The 17,704-nt window shown below is 44.9% G+C and overlaps 1 protein-coding gene across 2 annotated transcripts in view; it reads right to left on the bottom strand.

Annotated features, from left to right (window-relative positions):
* The window catches only part of MIA3 (MIA SH3 domain ER export factor 3), a 441,987-nt gene that overhangs the window by 168,235 nt on the left and 256,048 nt on the right, over positions 1-17,704 (bottom strand). For both annotated transcript variants that reach the window (XM_069233852.1, XM_069233851.1), the window contains exons 21-22: positions 12,964-13,065; positions 11,988-12,048 (exon numbers count right to left, since the gene is read on the bottom strand). In XM_069233852.1, coding sequence (XP_069089953.1) covers positions 11,988-12,048; positions 12,964-13,065 — 163 coding nt within the window. The remainder of the gene's footprint in view (positions 1-11,987; positions 12,049-12,963; positions 13,066-17,704) is intronic.

Consider the following 17,704-nt stretch of genomic DNA (forward strand, 5'->3'; position numbering starts at 1 on the left):
ACCAAAGTGCAAGTCAACCCTTGGTCAAATACATTTGGCTAATGCTCAAGTGGCCTATGAAAGAGGAGTTGTGTGGTCTCCAGTCCTCCACTAAGTTCCATTCCCTGTGCAATCACCAGTTACAAATCTTGGGCATAGTCTTTAACCACAATTGGTTTTATACAACCACGTTAACAGGTTCTTTTATGAACCTCTCTATCAGATAAAAAGTGCCACGCAATACTGTAAAGACAAACGTTGTTCTTCATAGGAAACTCTGGCTGTCTTCATTGTTTGATGTGGGTTTTTGAAGAGGTGATTTAGGAGGAGTCAGTGAACTTGCTCTGAGAATATTACATTTTGGATTACATGGACTGCAAGCATTGCTTTGGACATTTCTATGTAACAACGCGTTTAACATCCTCATTAGGATCCACTGATATAGGGACTCAAGCAATGATCTTACTGTATGATAAAATAGTATTTTTTAGGACGAGCGCGCAAGTGCTTTGACCTGTTATAAGTATTGTGTGCTTTTAACCACGCCCACTGCACGCCCATCACTTTCACTCAATCCTGGGCTTGCCTTTCAAAAATCCTGTTACCTTTGGTAAATGCTTTATGTTTGTCCCTCCTTGGGGAGGTTTTGTTACCACCTTGCAGACTGCCCCGGTCACATGGATAATTGCACCACTGTCTATATGTCTGACTGCGAGCAAACTTCTTTTTCTTGTCTCTCCTTCGTGCTCATGCTCATGGCGGGAATGGTGCTTTGAATCGGCTCCCTAATGTCAACTGTTTTACTTTTCATTTTCAATTTAACTGGCGAAAAAGGTCCAGCTAGGAATTTTCAACCCTAATAGTTCTAACTCGAGCAAACGTGGGACCCATTGCATTGCAAATGTTTGTATTTTTCTCTATCTGTTTCACCTGATAGCCTATTAATACTTCTCTACGAATCAGAGTAGTGCCTGAAGAATACAGAACTAAAATAAACAAATACCTTCAACAACAAAAAAAGACTCAGCACTACAGTGATAACTCTACCATTCGTTCCACCAGTGATGCTGCCTAGAAACATCAGTGCCACAGATGCAACTTGTAGATGCAGATGCTGGATGAAGGTTACTATAGAAGGTTTTCCAGCCTTCAATTGTGATGTGAAGGTCACTACAGACATGCTTGTGTTACTAGCACATGATTAAAAAACACGGGACAGAAGCACACTGTAAGGAAATGCCTCCTTGGCATGGTTGCCCCCTGACTTTTTGCCTTTGCTGATGCTATGTTTACAATTGAAAGTGTGCTGAGGCCTGCTAACCAGGCCCCAGCACCAGTGTTCTTTCCCTAACCTGTACTTTTGTATCCACAATTGGCAGACCCTGGCATCCAGATAAGTCCCTTGTAACTGGTACTTCTAGTACCAAGGGCCCTGATGCCAAGGAAGGTCTCTAAGGGCTGCAGCATGTCTTATGCCACCCTGGAGACCTCTCACTCAGCACAGACACACTGCTTGCCAGCTTGTGTGTGCTAGTGAGGACAAAACGAGTAAGTCGACATGGCACTCCCCTCAGGGTGCCATGCCAGCCTCTCACTGCCTATGCAGTATAGGTAAGACACCCCTCTAGCAGGCCTTACAGCCCTAAGGCAGGGTGCACTATACCATAGGTGAGGGTACCAGTGCATGAGCATGGTACCCCTACAGTGTCTAAACAAAACCTTAGACATTGTAAGTGCAGGGTAGCCATAAGAGTATATGGTCTGGGAGTCTGTCAAACACGAACTCCACAGCACCATAATGGCTACACTGAAAACTGGGAAGTTTGGTATCAAACTTCTCAGCACAATAAATGCACACTGATGCCAGTGTACATTTTATTGTAAAATACACCACAGAGGGCACCTTAGAGGTGCCCCCTGAAACTTAACCAACTATCTGTGTAGGCTGACTGGTTCCAGCAGCCTGCCACACTAGAGACATGTTGCTGGCCCCATGGGGAGAGTGCCTTTGTCACTCTGAGGCCAGTAACAAAGCCTGCACTGGGTGGAGATGCTAACACCTCCCCCAGGCAGGAGCTGTAACACCTGGCGGTGAGCCTCAAAGGCTCACCCCTTTGTCACAGCCCAGCAGGGCACTCCAGCTTAGTGGAGTTGCCGGCCCCCTCCGGCCACGGCCCCCACTTTTGGCGGCAAGGTTGGAGGGAACAAAGAAAGCAACAAGGAGGAGTCACTGGCCAGTCAGGACAGCCCCTAAGGTGTCCTGAGCTGAGGTGACTCTGACTTTTAGAAATCCTCCATCTTGCAGATGGAGGATTCCCCCAATAGGGTTAGGATTGTGACACCCTCCCCTTGGGAGGAGGCACAAAGAGGGTGTACCCACCCTCAGGGCTAGTAGCCATTGGCTACTAACCCCCCAGACCTAAAACACGCCCTTAAATTTAGTATTTAAGGGCTACCCTGAACCCTAGAAAATTAGATTCCTGCAACTACAAGAAGAAGGACTGCCTAGCTGAAAACCCCTGCAGCGGAAGACCAGAAGACGACAACTGCCTTGGCTCCAGAAACTCACCGGCCTGTCTCCTGCCTTCCAAAGATCCTGCTCCAGCGACGCCTTCCAAAGGGACCAGCGACCTCGACATCCTCTGAGGACTGCCCCTGCTTCGAAAAGACAAGAAACTCCCGAGGACAGCGGACCTGCTCCAAGAAAAGCTGCAACTTTGTTTCCAGCAGCTTTAAAGAACCCTGCAAGCTCCCCGCAAGAAGCGTGAGACTTGCAACACTGCACCCGGCGACCCCGACTCGGCTGGTGGAGATCCGACACCTCAGGAGGGACCCCAGGACTACTCTGATACTGTGAGTACCAAAACCTGTCCCCCCTGAGCCCCCACAGCGCCGCCTGCAGAGGGAATCCCGAGGCTTCCCCTGACCGCGACTCTTTGAACCTAAAGTCCCGACGCCTGGGAGAGACCCTGCACCCGCAGCCCCCAGGACCTGAAGGACCGGACTTTCACTGGAGAAGTGACCCCCAGGAGTCCCTCTCCCTTGCCCAAGTGGAGGTTTCCCCGAGGAATCCCCCCCTTGCCTGCCTGCAGCGCTGAAGAGATCCCGAGATCTCTCATAGACTAACATTGCGAACCCGACGCCTGTTTCTACACTGCACCCGGCCGCCCCCGCGCTGCTGAGGGTGAAATTTCTGTGTGGACTTGTGTCCCCCCCGGTGCCCTACAAAACCCCCCTGGTCTGCCCTCCGAAGACGCGGGTACTTATCTGCAAGCAGACCGGAACCCGGGCACCCCCTTCTCTCCATTCTAGCCTATGTGTTTTGGGCACCACTTTGAACTCTGCACCTGACCGGCCCTGAGCTGCTGGTGTGGTGACTTTGGGGTTGCTCTGAACCCCCAACGGTGGGCTACCTTGGACCAAGAACTGAACCCTGTAAGTGTCTTACTTACCTGGTAAAACTAACCAAAACTTACCTCCCCTAGGAACTGTGAAAATTGCACTAAGTGTCCACTTTTAAAACAGCTATTTGTCAATAACTTGAAAAGTATACATGCAATTTTTATGACTTAAAGTTCCTAAAGTACTTACCTGCAATACCTTTCAAATGAGCTATTACATGTAGAATTTGAACCTGTGGTTCTTAAAATAAACTAAGAAAAGATATTTTTCTATAACAAAACCTATTGGCTGGATTTGTCTCTGAGTGTGTGTACCTCATTTATTGTCTATGTGTATGTACAACAAATGCTTAACACTACTCCTTGGATAAGCCTACTGCTCGACCACACTACCACAAAATAGAGCATTAGTATTATCTCTTTTTACCACTATTTTACCTCTAAGGGGAACCCTTGGACTCTGTGCATGCTATTCCTTACTTTGAAATAGCACATACAGAGCCAACTTCCTACATTGGTGGATCAGCGGTGGGGTACAAGACTTTGCATTTGCTGGACTACTCAGCCAATACCTGATCACACGACAAATTCCAAAATTGTCATTAGAAATTGATTTTTGCAATTTGAAAAGTTTTCTAAATTCTTAAAAGACCTGCTAGGGCCTTGTGTTAGATCCTGTTTAGCATTTCTTTTAGAGTTTAAAAGTTTGTAAAAGTTTGAATTAGATTCTAGAACCAGTTGTAGATTCTTTAAAAGTATTCCAACTTTTAGAAGCAAAATGTCTAGCACAGATGTGACTGTGGTGGAACTCGACACCACACCTTACCTCCATCTTAAGATGAGGGAGCTAAGGTCACTCTGTAAAATAAAGAAAATAACAATGGGCCCCAAACCTACCAAAATACAGCTCCAGGAGCTTTTGGCAGAGTTTGAAAAGGCCAACCCCTCTGAGGGTGGCAACTCAGAGGAAGAGGATAGTGACTTGGAGGACAATTCCCCCCTACCAGTCCTATCTAGGGAGAACAGGGTCCCTCAAACCCTGACTCCAAAAATAATAGTCAGAGATGCTGGTTCCCTCACAGGAGAGACCAACACCTCTGAAATCACTGAGGATAACCCCAGTGAAGAGGACATCCAGTTAGCCAGGATGGCCAAAAGATTGGCTTTGGAAAGACAGATCCTAGCCATAGAGAGGGAAAGACAAGAGATGGGCCTAGGACCCATCAATGGTGGCAGCAACATAAATAGGGTCAGAGATTCTCCTGACATGTTGAAAATCCCTAAAGGGATTGTAACTAAATATGAAGATGGTGATGACATCACCAAATGGTTCACAGCTTTTGAGAGGGCTTGTGTAACCAGAAAAGTGAACAGATCTCACTGGGGTGCTCTCCTTTGGGAAATGTTCACAGGAAAGTGTAGGGATAGACTCCTCACACTCTCTGGACAAGATGCAGAATCTTATGACCTCATGAAGGGTACCCTGATTGAGGGCTTTGGATTCTCCACTGAGGAGTACAGGATTAGGTTCAGGGGGGCTCAAAAATCCTCGAGCCAGACCTGGGTTGACTTTGTTGACTACTCAGTGAAAACACTAGATGGTTGGATTCAAGGCAGTGGTGTAAGTAATTATGATGGGCTGTACAATTTATTTGTGAAAGAACACCTGTTAAGTAATTGTTTCAATGATAAACTGCATCAGCATCTGGTAGACCTAGGACCAATTTCTCCCCAAGAATTGGGAAAGAAGGCGGACCATTGGGTCAAGACAAGGGTGTCCAAGACTTCAACAGGGGGTGACCAAAAGAAAGGGGTCACAAAGACTCCCCAGGGGAAGGGTGATGAGACAACCAAAACTAAAAATAGTAAAGAGTCTTCTACAGGCCCCCAAAAACCTGCACAGGAGGGTGGGCCCAGAGCCTCTTCACAAAACAATGGGTACAAGGGTAAAAACTTTGATCCCAAAAAGGCCTGGTGTCATAGCTGTAAACAGCATGGACACCAAACTGGAGACAAGGCCTGTCCCAAGAAAGGTTCCACTCCAAACTCCCATCCAGGTAACACTGGTATGGCTAGTCTCCAAGTGGGATCAACAGTGTGCCCAGAGCAAATCAGGGTCCACACTGAAGCTACTCTAGTTTCTGAGGGTGGGGTGGATTTAGCCACACTAGCTGTCTGGCCGCCTAACATGCAAAAATACAGACAGCAACTCTTAATTAATGGGACTAGAATAGAGGGCCTGAGGGATACAGGTGCCAGTGTCACCATGGTGACAGAGAAACTGGTTTCCCCTGGCCAATACCTGACTGGAAAAACTTACACAGTCACCAACGCTGACAATCAGAGAAAAGTACATCCCATGGCAATGGTTACTTTAGAATGGGGAGGGGTCAATGGCCTGAAACAGGTGGTGGTCTCCTCAAATATCCCAGTGGACTGTCTGCTTGGAAATGACCTGGAGTCCTCAGCATGGGCTGAGGTAGAGCTAAAAACCCATGCAGCAATGCTGGGTATCCCTGAACTGGTGTGTGTGAAAACAAGAGCACAATGCAAGGCACAGGGTGAACAAGTAGAGCTGGAGTCTGGAAGAATGGCCCAGCCTACCAAGAGAACAGGAAAGTCAGTTGGGAAACCAACTGCAACACAGCAAAAGAAAGGGAACCTCTCTTCTCAGGAAGAAGTTCTGCCCTCTGAGGGAACTGAGCCTTTGGAGCTTGAACCTTATCAGGTTGAGCTCTTAGGCCCAGGGGGACCCTCAAGGGAGGAGCTGTGTAAGGGACAAGAAACCTGTCCCTCTCTTGAAGGCCTTAGGCAGCAAGCTGCTGAAGAGTCCAAAGGCAAGAAAAATGGAACGCATAGGGTCTATTGGGAAGATGGACTCCTGTACACTGAGGCCAGAGACCCCAAACCTGGTGCCACTAGGAGAGTGGTAGTGCCTCAGCTGTTCAGGAAGTTCATCCTAACATTGGCCCATGACATTCCCCTTGCTGGACATTTGGGACAAACCAAGACGTGGGAGAGGTTAGTCAACCACTTCTACTGGCCCAATATGTCCAACATGGTTAAGGAGTTTTGCCTCTCCTGCCCCACCTGTCAAGCCAGTGGTAAGACAGGTGGGCATCCAAAGGCCCCCCTCATTCCACTTCCAGTGGTGGGGGTTCCCTTTGAAAGAGTGGGTGTGGACATAGTTGGTCCACTAGAACCTCCCACAGCCTCAGGAAATATGTATATCCTGGTAGTAGTGGATCATGCTACCAGGTATCCTGAAGCTATTCCCCTTAGGTCGACTACTGCCCCTGCAGTAGCCAAGGCCCTCATTGGTATCTTTACCAGAGTGGGTTTCCCTAAGGAGGTGGTGTCTGACAGAGGTACCAACTTCATGTCAGCATACCTAAAGCACATGTGGAATGAGTGTGGGGGGACTTATAAATTCACTACACCATACCATCCACAAACTAATGGCTTAGTTGAGAGATTCAACAAGACATTAAAGGGCATGATCATGGGGCTCCCAGAAAAACTCAAAAGGAGATGGGATGTCCTCTTGCCATGCCTGCTTTTCGCTTACAGAGAGGTGCCACAGAAGGGAGTAGGATTCTCACCCTTTGAACTTCTGTTTGGTCATCCTGTAAGGGGACCACTTGCCCTTGTTAAAGAAGGCTGGGAGAGACCTCTCCATGAGCCTAAACAGGACATAGTGGACTATGTACTTGGCCTTCGCTCTAGAATGGCAGAGTACATGGAAAAGGCAACCAAAAACCTTGAGGCCAGCCAACAGCTCCAGAAGTTTTGGTATGACCAAAAGGCTGCACTGGTTGAGTTCCAACCAGGGCAGAAAGTCTGGGTTCTGGAGCCTGTGGCTCCCAGGGCACTCCAGGACAAATGGAGTGGCCCTTACCCAGTACTAGAGAGGAAGAGTCAGGTCACCTACTTGGTGGACCTGGGCACAAGCAGGAGCCCCAAGAGGGTGATCCATGTAAACCGCCTTAAGCTCTTCCACGACAGGGCTGATGTTAATCTGTTGATGGTAACAGATGAGGATCAGGAGGCAGAGAGTGAACCTCTCCCTGATCTTCTGTCATCAGACCCAAAAGATGGTACAGTAGATGGAGTGATCTACTCAGACACCCTCTCTGGCCAACAGCAAGCTGATTGTAGGAGAGTCCTACAACAGTTTCCTGAACTCTTCTCCTTAACCCCTGGTCAGACACACCTGTGTACCCATGATGTGGACACAGGAGACAGCATGCCTGTCAAGAGCAAAATCTTTAGACAGTCTGACCATGTTAAGGAAAGCATCAAGGTGGAAGTCCACAAGATGCTGGAATTGGGAGTAATTGAGCGCTCTGACAGCCCCTGGGCTAGCCCAGTGGTCTTAGTCCCCAAACCTCACACCAAAGATGGAAAGAAAGAGATGAGGTTTTGTGTGGACTACAGAGGGCTCAATTCTGTCACCAAGACAGATGCCCATCCAATTCCAAGAGCTGATGAGCTCATTGATAAATTAGGTGCTGCCAAATTTCTAAGTACCTTTGACTTGACAGCAGGGTACTGGCAAATAAAAATGGCACCTGGAGCAAAAGAAAAGACAGCCTTCTCCACACCTGATGGGCATTATCAGTTTACTGTTATGCCCTTTGGTTTAAAGAATGCCCCTGCCACCTTCCAAAGGTTGGTGAACCAAGTCCTTGCTGGCTTGGAGTCCTTTAGCACAGCTTATCTTGATGATATTGCTGTCTTTAGCTCCACCTGGCAGGATCACCTGGTCCACCTGAGGAAGGTTTTGAAGGCTCTGCAATCTGCAGGCCTCTCTATCAAGGCATCCAAATGCCAGATAGGGCAGGGAACTGTGGTTTACTTGGGCCACCTTGTAGGTGGAGGCCAAGTTCAGCCACTCCAACCCAAGATCCAGACTATTCTGGACTGGGTAGCTCCAAAAACCCAGACTCAAGTCAGGGCATTCCTTGGCTTGACTGGGTATTACAGGAGGTTTGTGAAGGGATATGGATCCATTGTGACAGCCCTCACTGAACTCACCTCCAAGAAAATGCCCAAGAAAGTGAACTGGACTGTGGAATGCCAACAGGCCTTTGACACCCTGAAACAAGCAATGTGCTCAGCACCAGTTCTAAAAGCTCCAGATTATTCTAAGCAGTTCATTGTGCAGACTGATGCCTCTGAACATGGGATAGGGGCAGTTTTGTCCCAAACAAATGATGATGGCCTTGACCAGCCTGTTGCTTTCATTAGCAGGAGGTTACTCCCCAGGGAGCAGCGTTGGAGTGCCATTGAGAGGGAGGCCTTTGCTGTGGTTTGGTCCCTGAAGAAGCTGAGACCATACCTCTTTGGGACTCACTTCCTAGTTCAAACTGACCACAGACCTCTCAAATGGCTGATGCAAATGAAAGGTGAAAATCCTAAACTGTTGAGGTGGTCCATCTCCCTACAGGGAATGGACTTTATAGTGGAACACAGACCTGGGACTGCCCATGCCAATGCAGATGGCCTTTCCAGGTTCTTCCACTTAGAAAATGAAGACTCTCTTGGGAAAGGTTAGTCTCATCCTCTTTCGTTTGGGGGGGGGTTGTGTAAGGAAATGCCTCCTTGGCATGGTTGCCCCCTGACTTTTTGCCTTTGCTGATGCTATGTTTACAATTGAAAGTGTGCTGAGGCCTGCTAACCAGGCCCCAGCACCAGTGTTCTTTCCCTAACCTGTACTTTTGTATCCACAATTGGCAGACCCTGGCATCCAGATAAGTCCCTTGTAACTGGTACTTCTAGTACCAAGGGCCCTGATGCCAAGGAAGGTCTCTAAGGGCTGCAGCATGTCTTATGCCACCCTGGAGACCTCTCACTCAGCACAGACACACTGCTTGCCAGCTTGTGTGTGCTAGTGAGGACAAAACGAGTAAGTCGACATGGCACTCCCCTCAGGGTGCCATGCCAGCCTCTCACTGCCTATGCAGTATAGGTAAGACACCCCTCTAGCAGGCCTTACAGCCCTAAGGCAGGGTGCACTATACCCATAGGTGAGGGTACCAGTGCATGAGCATGGTACCCCTACAGTGTCTAAACAAAACCTTAGACATTGTAAGTGCAGGGTAGCCATAAGAGTATATGGTCTGGGAGTCTGTCAAACACGAACTCCACAGCACCATAATGGCTACACTGAAAACTGGGAAGTTTGGTATCAAACTTCTCAGCACAATAAATGCACACTGATGCCAGTGTACATTTTATTGTAAAATACACCACAGAGGGCACCTTAGAGGTGCCCCCTGAAACTTAACCAACTATCTGTGTAGGCTGACTGGTTCCAGCAGCCTGCCACACTAGAGACATGTTGCTGGCCCCATGGGGAGAGTGCCTTTGTCACTCTGAGGCCAGTAACAAAGCCTGCACTGGGTGGAGATGCTAACACCTCCCCCAGGCAGGAGCTGTAACACCTGGCGGTGAGCCTCAAAGGCTCACCCCTTTGTCACAGCCCAGCAGGGCACTCCAGCTTAGTGGAGTTGCCGGCCCCCTCCGGCCACGGCCCCCACTTTTGGCGGCAAGGTTGGAGGGAACAAAGAAAGCAACAAGGAGGAGTCACTGGCCAGTCAGGACAGCCCCTAAGGTGTCCTGAGCTGAGGTGACTCTGACTTTTAGAAATCCTCCATCTTGCAGATGGAGGATTCCCCCAATAGGGTTAGGATTGTGACACCCTCCCCTTGGGAGGAGGCACAAAGAGGGTGTACCCACCCTCAGGGCTAGTAGCCATTGGCTACTAACCCCCCAGACCTAAAACACGCCCTTAAATTTAGTATTTAAGGGCTACCCTGAACCCTAGAAAATTAGATTCCTGCAACTACAAGAAGAAGGACTGCCTAGCTGAAAACCCCTGCAGCGGAAGACCAGAAGACGACAACTGCCTTGGCTCCAGAAACTCACCGGCCTGTCTCCTGCCTTCCAAAGATCCTGCTCCAGCGACGCCTTCCAAAGGGACCAGCGACCTCGACATCCTCTGAGGACTGCCCCTGCTTCGAAAAGACAAGAAACTCCCGAGGACAGCGGACCTGCTCCAAGAAAAGCTGCAACTTTGTTTCCAGCAGCTTTAAAGAACCCTGCAAGCTCCCCGCAAGAAGCGTGAGACTTGCAACACTGCACCCGGCGACCCCGACTCGGCTGGTGGAGATCCGACACCTCAGGAGGGACCCCAGGACTACTCTGATACTGTGAGTACCAAAACCTGTCCCCCCTGAGCCCCCACAGCGCCGCCTGCAGAGGGAATCCCGAGGCTTCCCCTGACCGCGACTCTTTGAACCTAAAGTCCCGACGCCTGGGAGAGACCCTGCACCCGCAGCCCCCAGGACCTGAAGGACCGGACTTTCACTGGAGAAGTGACCCCCAGGAGTCCCTCTCCCTTGCCCAAGTGGAGGTTTCCCCGAGGAATCCCCCCCTTGCCTGCCTGCAGCGCTGAAGAGATCCCGAGATCTCTCATAGACTAACATTGCGAACCCGACGCCTGTTTCTACACTGCACCCGGCCGCCCCCGCGCTGCTGAGGGTGAAATTTCTGTGTGGACTTGTGTCCCCCCCGGTGCCCTACAAAACCCCCCTGGTCTGCCCTCCGAAGACGCGGGTACTTATCTGCAAGCAGACCGGAACCCGGGCACCCCCTTCTCTCCATTCTAGCCTATGTGTTTTGGGCACCACTTTGAACTCTGCACCTGACCGGCCCTGAGCTGCTGGTGTGGTGACTTTGGGGTTGCTCTGAACCCCCAACGGTGGGCTACCTTGGACCAAGAACTGAACCCTGTAAGTGTCTTACTTACCTGGTAAAACTAACCAAAACTTACCTCCCCTAGGAACTGTGAAAATTGCACTAAGTGTCCACTTTTAAAACAGCTATTTGTCAATAACTTGAAAAGTATACATGCAATTTTTATGACTTAAAGTTCCTAAAGTACTTACCTGCAATACCTTTCAAATGAGCTATTACATGTAGAATTTGAACCTGTGGTTCTTAAAATAAACTAAGAAAAGATATTTTTCTATAACAAAACCTATTGGCTGGATTTGTCTCTGAGTGTGTGTACCTCATTTATTGTCTATGTGTATGTACAACAAATGCTTAACACTACTCCTTGGATAAGCCTACTGCTCGACCACACTACCACAAAATAGAGCATTAGTATTATCTCTTTTTACCACTATTTTACCTCTAAGGGGAACCCTTGGACTCTGTGCATGCTATTCCTTACTTTGAAATAGCACATACAGAGCCAACTTCCTACACACACCCAGTGTATTTGCAGTAATTAATGGTCGCTGTAATAGTAGGCTTGTCATCCTCTGTGGGGCACAGACATGATTATACAAAAGATGAAGACATGACCTGAAACAACAGTTGCAGCATTGGGAGGACATAAATGTACCAAAAGATGTTCCCAATAGTCTGCAAGACAGAGGACATCTAACATTTCAAGGCCAAGATACGTGGTCAACTAAGACAGATTTTTGCCTGATTCATTAACTGTGTACCAATTGGGGAAATGTGGCATTTTCTGCAACCATTAAAAGGAAAGTATTATTTTCTCGACTTAACTGGTGCCCCACTGTGAAATACCTGAGTTTTGTAGGACCTTTCAGTTTTCTGTAACTCTTCTTCCATTTCCTGAATTCTTTGCCTGGAAAATAAAATGAACAAACCCTCCTATAAAGCATACATTTAACAAGAAAACAAGTATGTCCATCAGTAATCTGACAAGCATGTCTCAAATACAACTGAACAGAATCCTTTTTTTAATTTAATCTGACAATGTATCATGAACGTAACTGTTCTATTTGAAATAAACAGCCAGCACAGGACATTGCCTGCGCTCACGAAAGCTCTTGAAACATATTGTCCTTGAAACTTGCAAACAGAATGTAGCCAATTCCAAACATCGCTTAAACCATTTGAATATATAAGCAAAGCAGGGTTGGGTATATGCTCCCTAGGAAACTTTGCATATCAGACATAGAAATGAAAATATGGCCACACCCTATTTAGGAAAATATGCAGCACAAATATTTGAGTAGAACAGTTTGAATAAATTTGAAGCACTTATTCGCCAAAGTTATTACATCATAGAGCACTACTTAGCACAGCCTGGGAGCATATGCTAATGGCTGTGCTGTAAGGGATGATGATCGATTTGACTGTGTGAGCTAACTGGCTTTAATAATTCACCCTTCGATTCAATTCAGCATAACTTTAGTTAAGTTAGCACCAAAGAATTTCCCCCCCTCATGCTCTGCTCAAGGTTGAGAAAAGTTTCTGATACGGATCATAAGAAATTAGCAACGTTCCTTTTCGGATACAAAATTAAACCAATGTTTTGGATTTTGTAATCAGGTTATGCTCATTTTGATACATTACAGCACAATGTTTAGTCAACCTAGTCAGAAATTAAGCAAAAGCATGTTACAACTAAGAAGGACTGATAAATGTTTTGCAGGGAAAACTTTGTAACCACTATTGGGTCAATATCCAATTTATCAAACAAAGAAAACTAATCGAAATTACAAGCTACTCCAAAAAAAAGCAGACTTGCATTTACTTGTAAACTTTGACTTCTTCAGTAGCCAGCACAGCTTTTTCGTCTGCCACACACAGCTTCTGCTCCTTTTCCTGGCGCTCATATTCCTCCTGTGTCAACTTCCTGAAAAAAGAAAAAAAAAAACACAATCCCATAGATGTGAGAAGTAACCATTGTACTTAAGATGTGTCAGACAAGGTATGAGGAACAAAACCCAGGACATGGATTTAACTACTCAAGTTGAGTTCGCAACAGCAGTAAAGCGTGCGACAATGACATACAGAAACACTATGGTTTATTCCAGATCTTAGGGGGTAACAAGGAAAAGTACAACTGTAGGCAAAAAGAGCAGATCACAGAAATCAGACCAGCCTTTAGATAAAAGTGGCATGTATGAAGGAACATCTACTTGTCAAAAAAAGGTTAGAAAAGCAATAAAGGCGTGTTTCTCATATGTAAGAGTTCAGGCTAACAGGAAGGAGCTATATCGACTATTGTGGAGCAAGTGGCTTAAACCAGTGTAAAGTCTATTGTCACAAATTGTACAAAGCTTTCCACTGACTATTGATGACAATCTACTTGCAATTTGCCACCTCAGAGTGCACATGGAGTACGGAGAAGGAAAGAGCTGTCTATGTACTTTAATGTGCTAATCAGCATGCGCTAAATAAAGAGTAGGTCTTTGAAGCTGCGCACCATCACTTCAAACTCCTCAAGGATGCTAATGTTTTTAATCTCTGATGCAGGTGGAAGAATTCCACTCTTTGAAGTGTAGCTATGGTCCCATGATAATAAGCTTCTATAGTTTTATTTTAGATTAATTTATGTCTCTATGCAATTGCTGTAATGTAGGTTAATGTACGGATTAAAGGCTAAACTATTTATGATCTTTAAACATAAAATCTCGATGTGCAGTGTAGATACACAATTTCATTAGAACAGAGGCTCTCAGACCCCGGGCCTAATAGCAGCTAACTCACGCCACTTGTTAATCACAGTCAGTTCTTAATGTTAACAGTATTACAGAAGGCCAGATTGCGATTAGGTTGTGTAAAGGGGGAGAATTGGGCTTTCCTATGGATCCTCGCACAGAAATGTTTCCATTTTTACAACCTATGCTCTTGCAGGATAGTAAACCTTCATCAGGAAAAGTCGGTGGCCATTAAACACTAGTGATCGCAACCTGATTAAAAAAAAAAAAAAGTCCCATCCGTCTTTTACTGACTCGTTAGACCTCTCTCCCAATTACCAACAATAGACAAAATATTAAAGCTATGGCACCAAGCAGTTGCCAGAATAACGCTTTTGGACAGCAACAGTCCTATTTCTTACCAGGGAACTGAATGCGGAAAGCATTGGGAAATGTAAAAAAAAAAAAAATATATATATATATATATATATATATATATATATTTTTTTTTTTAATTTATTTATATACTTTTATGGGCCAGTGACTAAGGAAAGCTAGCTATACAGTTTTTATATGGATTGTTACACTTAACATTGTAGACTATCATAGCACAGGCTTCAAAACATCTACTCGCCCTCTCGCTATGGGGAGTCATATTTTATCAGGTCGAGCTATTTTTAGGATCTACTCGCCCCTTCTGGTGAGTTGACAAAGAGCAGGTGTTCTGTTCAGTCAGAAAGCGAAAGAGCAATAAAGACGCCTTTAAATCTTGTTCTTATCTTGTCACATTTGCTCTGTGTTCAGAGACAAAGGTCAGAAGTCAGTTTGTCTTCTTACAATTACTTTTTCTTCTGACTACAGAGTTCCAGGATTTTGTAAGGTGAATTGTCTGACCTGCTGTACAAAGTGAAAGGCTGAAGGGTGTCAGATGTTTCCTAACATACACCATTTAATAACTAAGTCAACAGTACAAACATTTCAAAATATATTTCAGTAATTGGGAAAGACCATTTTTGTACTTGTGTAATGAAACAAATATTAATAGGATGAAAAAAAAAATCTCAACACTTTACTTGTGATGCGCAAATAATATGTTATTTGAAACCCAATTTTCATAGATTATAGTTAATACACTATAGAGTTTTATCAGAAAAGCTGCAAGTTAGTGGGAAGAGTTTTGAACATTTCTTGGAAATTTACTGTCTGTACATGACAGTGCGCTAGTTAACACATCATGCTTTAGTAATGGATTTAATAAATGTGAGTATTTAAACAAACTGAGAAACACTCCCGCCCTGATGGCAACGCTATTAGTAAACTAAGAGGCAAGTCATGGATCATGTGTACCACCCTATATGTGGGGTAGATTCTTAATATACATGAAGCAAACTTATAATCTATTTAATCAAACAAAAGAGGTTTTTTTTGGACAGCAGAAATGCGGATCTTCCATATTTGAAGGTGCACTCATATGTAAGAATGCAGAAAAAGGCGACTCTGTAAACTAAAATATTTGCCTAGGATCACACAATTTGAGACCTGTTTACGGGTCAAGTACATTAGTTAGGTCGAGTAAATTATTCAAGTTACTTGACCTACAGGTTTAGTAACATTTTTATGATTTTTCGAGGCCTGTGTTACCCTGCGAGACAGGGTATAAGTCCTAGTTTGAGAAGGATGGTTAACACCTATAAGTGTTTCATGACGGTAACATATAAAAGATGAGAGCTCGGCCCTGCATAAGGCCGATGAAAAATCTCAACTGGATTCCTCTAGCCTAGCTCTCCATTCTCTCTTCTACTGTTCAATAACTATACGCTAACACTGCAATAGTATGGATATTTTCATACAGAGTCTCGGTACTTCAACCAATTTCAAGGACTACTGGTGATAACCGAATTCATTGTACTGGGGCTAAATTTCACATATGTGTGCCTAGACTGGATTCATGTGTCTGCTTGAAGCTGCTCTGCAGGTGACATTGGGCTGTCAGGTAGTCAATCTATGATGTCACATTTAGAAATGCTTAGCATTAAGTTGCAATGTGAGTAACATTTTTGACAGGTGGAATGTGCACAAAGATCTTTCCAGTGAATTGGTAAGTTAAAGATCGCTTAAGGCTCAATATAGGGTCCATCATATGCTACACATAAGGATTCCATGATCCCAGGTTAATGATCAAGACACTTTATTTCAGTGAAAGGACCAGTTGAAGTACATATTTAATTAAGTAACCAAAGATGGAATAACATGATTCCCTTAGCCATCAATAAAAAAGTGTTGATAAGCAGCTGACAGGAAGGAGGGTGAGTGACAAAGTGAGTAACGTGTCTAATGAGCTCAGAAACACAGGGAGTACCTTCACAGGGTTCCAATGTGAGACAAATGAATATCCTACGTATCCTCAAGTAATAAGATTAAATCTCGCAGGAATGGGAATACAGATTTGAGGTCACCCAAGATGCTGGTTCGTGTTCAGCTGTAAGCCGCAACAGGCATCTGTTGTGTATTTAAGCAATGTCTTTAGCTAAATGGAGACCAGCCAATACTGTGATCCAAGTCAAAACCAGTTGACATAAATGTTGCAGTCATATCAGGTAAGATGTCACCATTCTAGTAGCTGGTAGGTAGTCAAGAAAAGCAGTCAAAACTACTAAATGTATTTATTCAATTCAACTGACTAGGAGTAAGCTTGAATTGAAACTAAAAATGGTTTAAATTTACTTAAATTACTATTTGGTAGGAAAAATGTAATAAGACTGAAAATAAAAAGTGTCTTGAGTTAATTGGGAACATTTAGGGTAGCAACCAAAAGGATAAAATACTATGCCAATCTATGTTATGAAGTTTAAGTTGCTGTAACACTTTTTGCCTCTTTAAAGTTGCAAAAAACAACATTTGTGTGCCCAAAGGCTAAGTGACATTTTGATTTGGGGTTTTACAGTTCTGTGTATCTAAGTGCTTAACATGTCTAACCCACAACAATGAAGAGGGTCAACTACAAGGTAGGGCTAGAAAAGTTTTTTTTTAAATGAATGTATTTATTTTGCTGCACATAATTACTGGTATTGAATGGTTTGTTTCTTGGTTCGTCAGATTCTCTCTTACAAGTCACTTATTCTCATTTTGTTTCAAGAGGTTGGACCCTGCTCCTTTTTACCACACAGCACCAAGTATACCTTGAGTAGCTCCATAACTATTAACATGCCTATGGCACAGCATGCTTTTACCCAGTTAAAAAGTGTTAAACCTCTGGCTGAGGGGATCAAGGCATTTAAAATGGATTACAGATGTAAGCTGTTGAAACACATCTGAAGCATGGAAGAGGCTGCTTAGCATCGCAAACACACTGAAGACAATGCCCGATGGATGGGAGAGCAGACTGATATTTGATACCTCAAAAACAGAGATCCTCTAACAGAAGGAATCCCCCCCCCAGTCCTCCCATTCAAGTGACTAGAGCTGACGGTTCAAAATCCACTGCAGGATTCAATTTATGCAAGAAAATATATCAGTTAGAACTTACAATTCCCAGCGTGGCGATCTTAACATTTACTGCCAAACAGAGGATGCTTTTTATAGGAATAATATCTACACTTGAATATTCAAACTCAATCAATTCTGAAATAACAGCAGGTCCATATTAGGAAATAATGAAAGATCGATGATTAGTCGGCAAGGCTTATTTTCATGTTTGATACACATCTAAGCACTCAATCTGTGTTAGCTAAAAATTACTAACTACCTGTCAGACTTCAAATAGATTTTAAGACTCTCCTATTGGCACTCCAAGCCATGCAGGACAGGCGCATTTAATAGAATTACAGAGTAAAAAGGATGCTAACATCAATG

The sequence above is a fragment of the Pleurodeles waltl genome, chromosome 5 (assembly GCF_031143425.1).
Source record: "Pleurodeles waltl isolate 20211129_DDA chromosome 5, aPleWal1.hap1.20221129, whole genome shotgun sequence".
NCBI classification, from domain to species: domain Eukaryota; kingdom Metazoa; phylum Chordata; class Amphibia; order Caudata; family Salamandridae; genus Pleurodeles; species Pleurodeles waltl.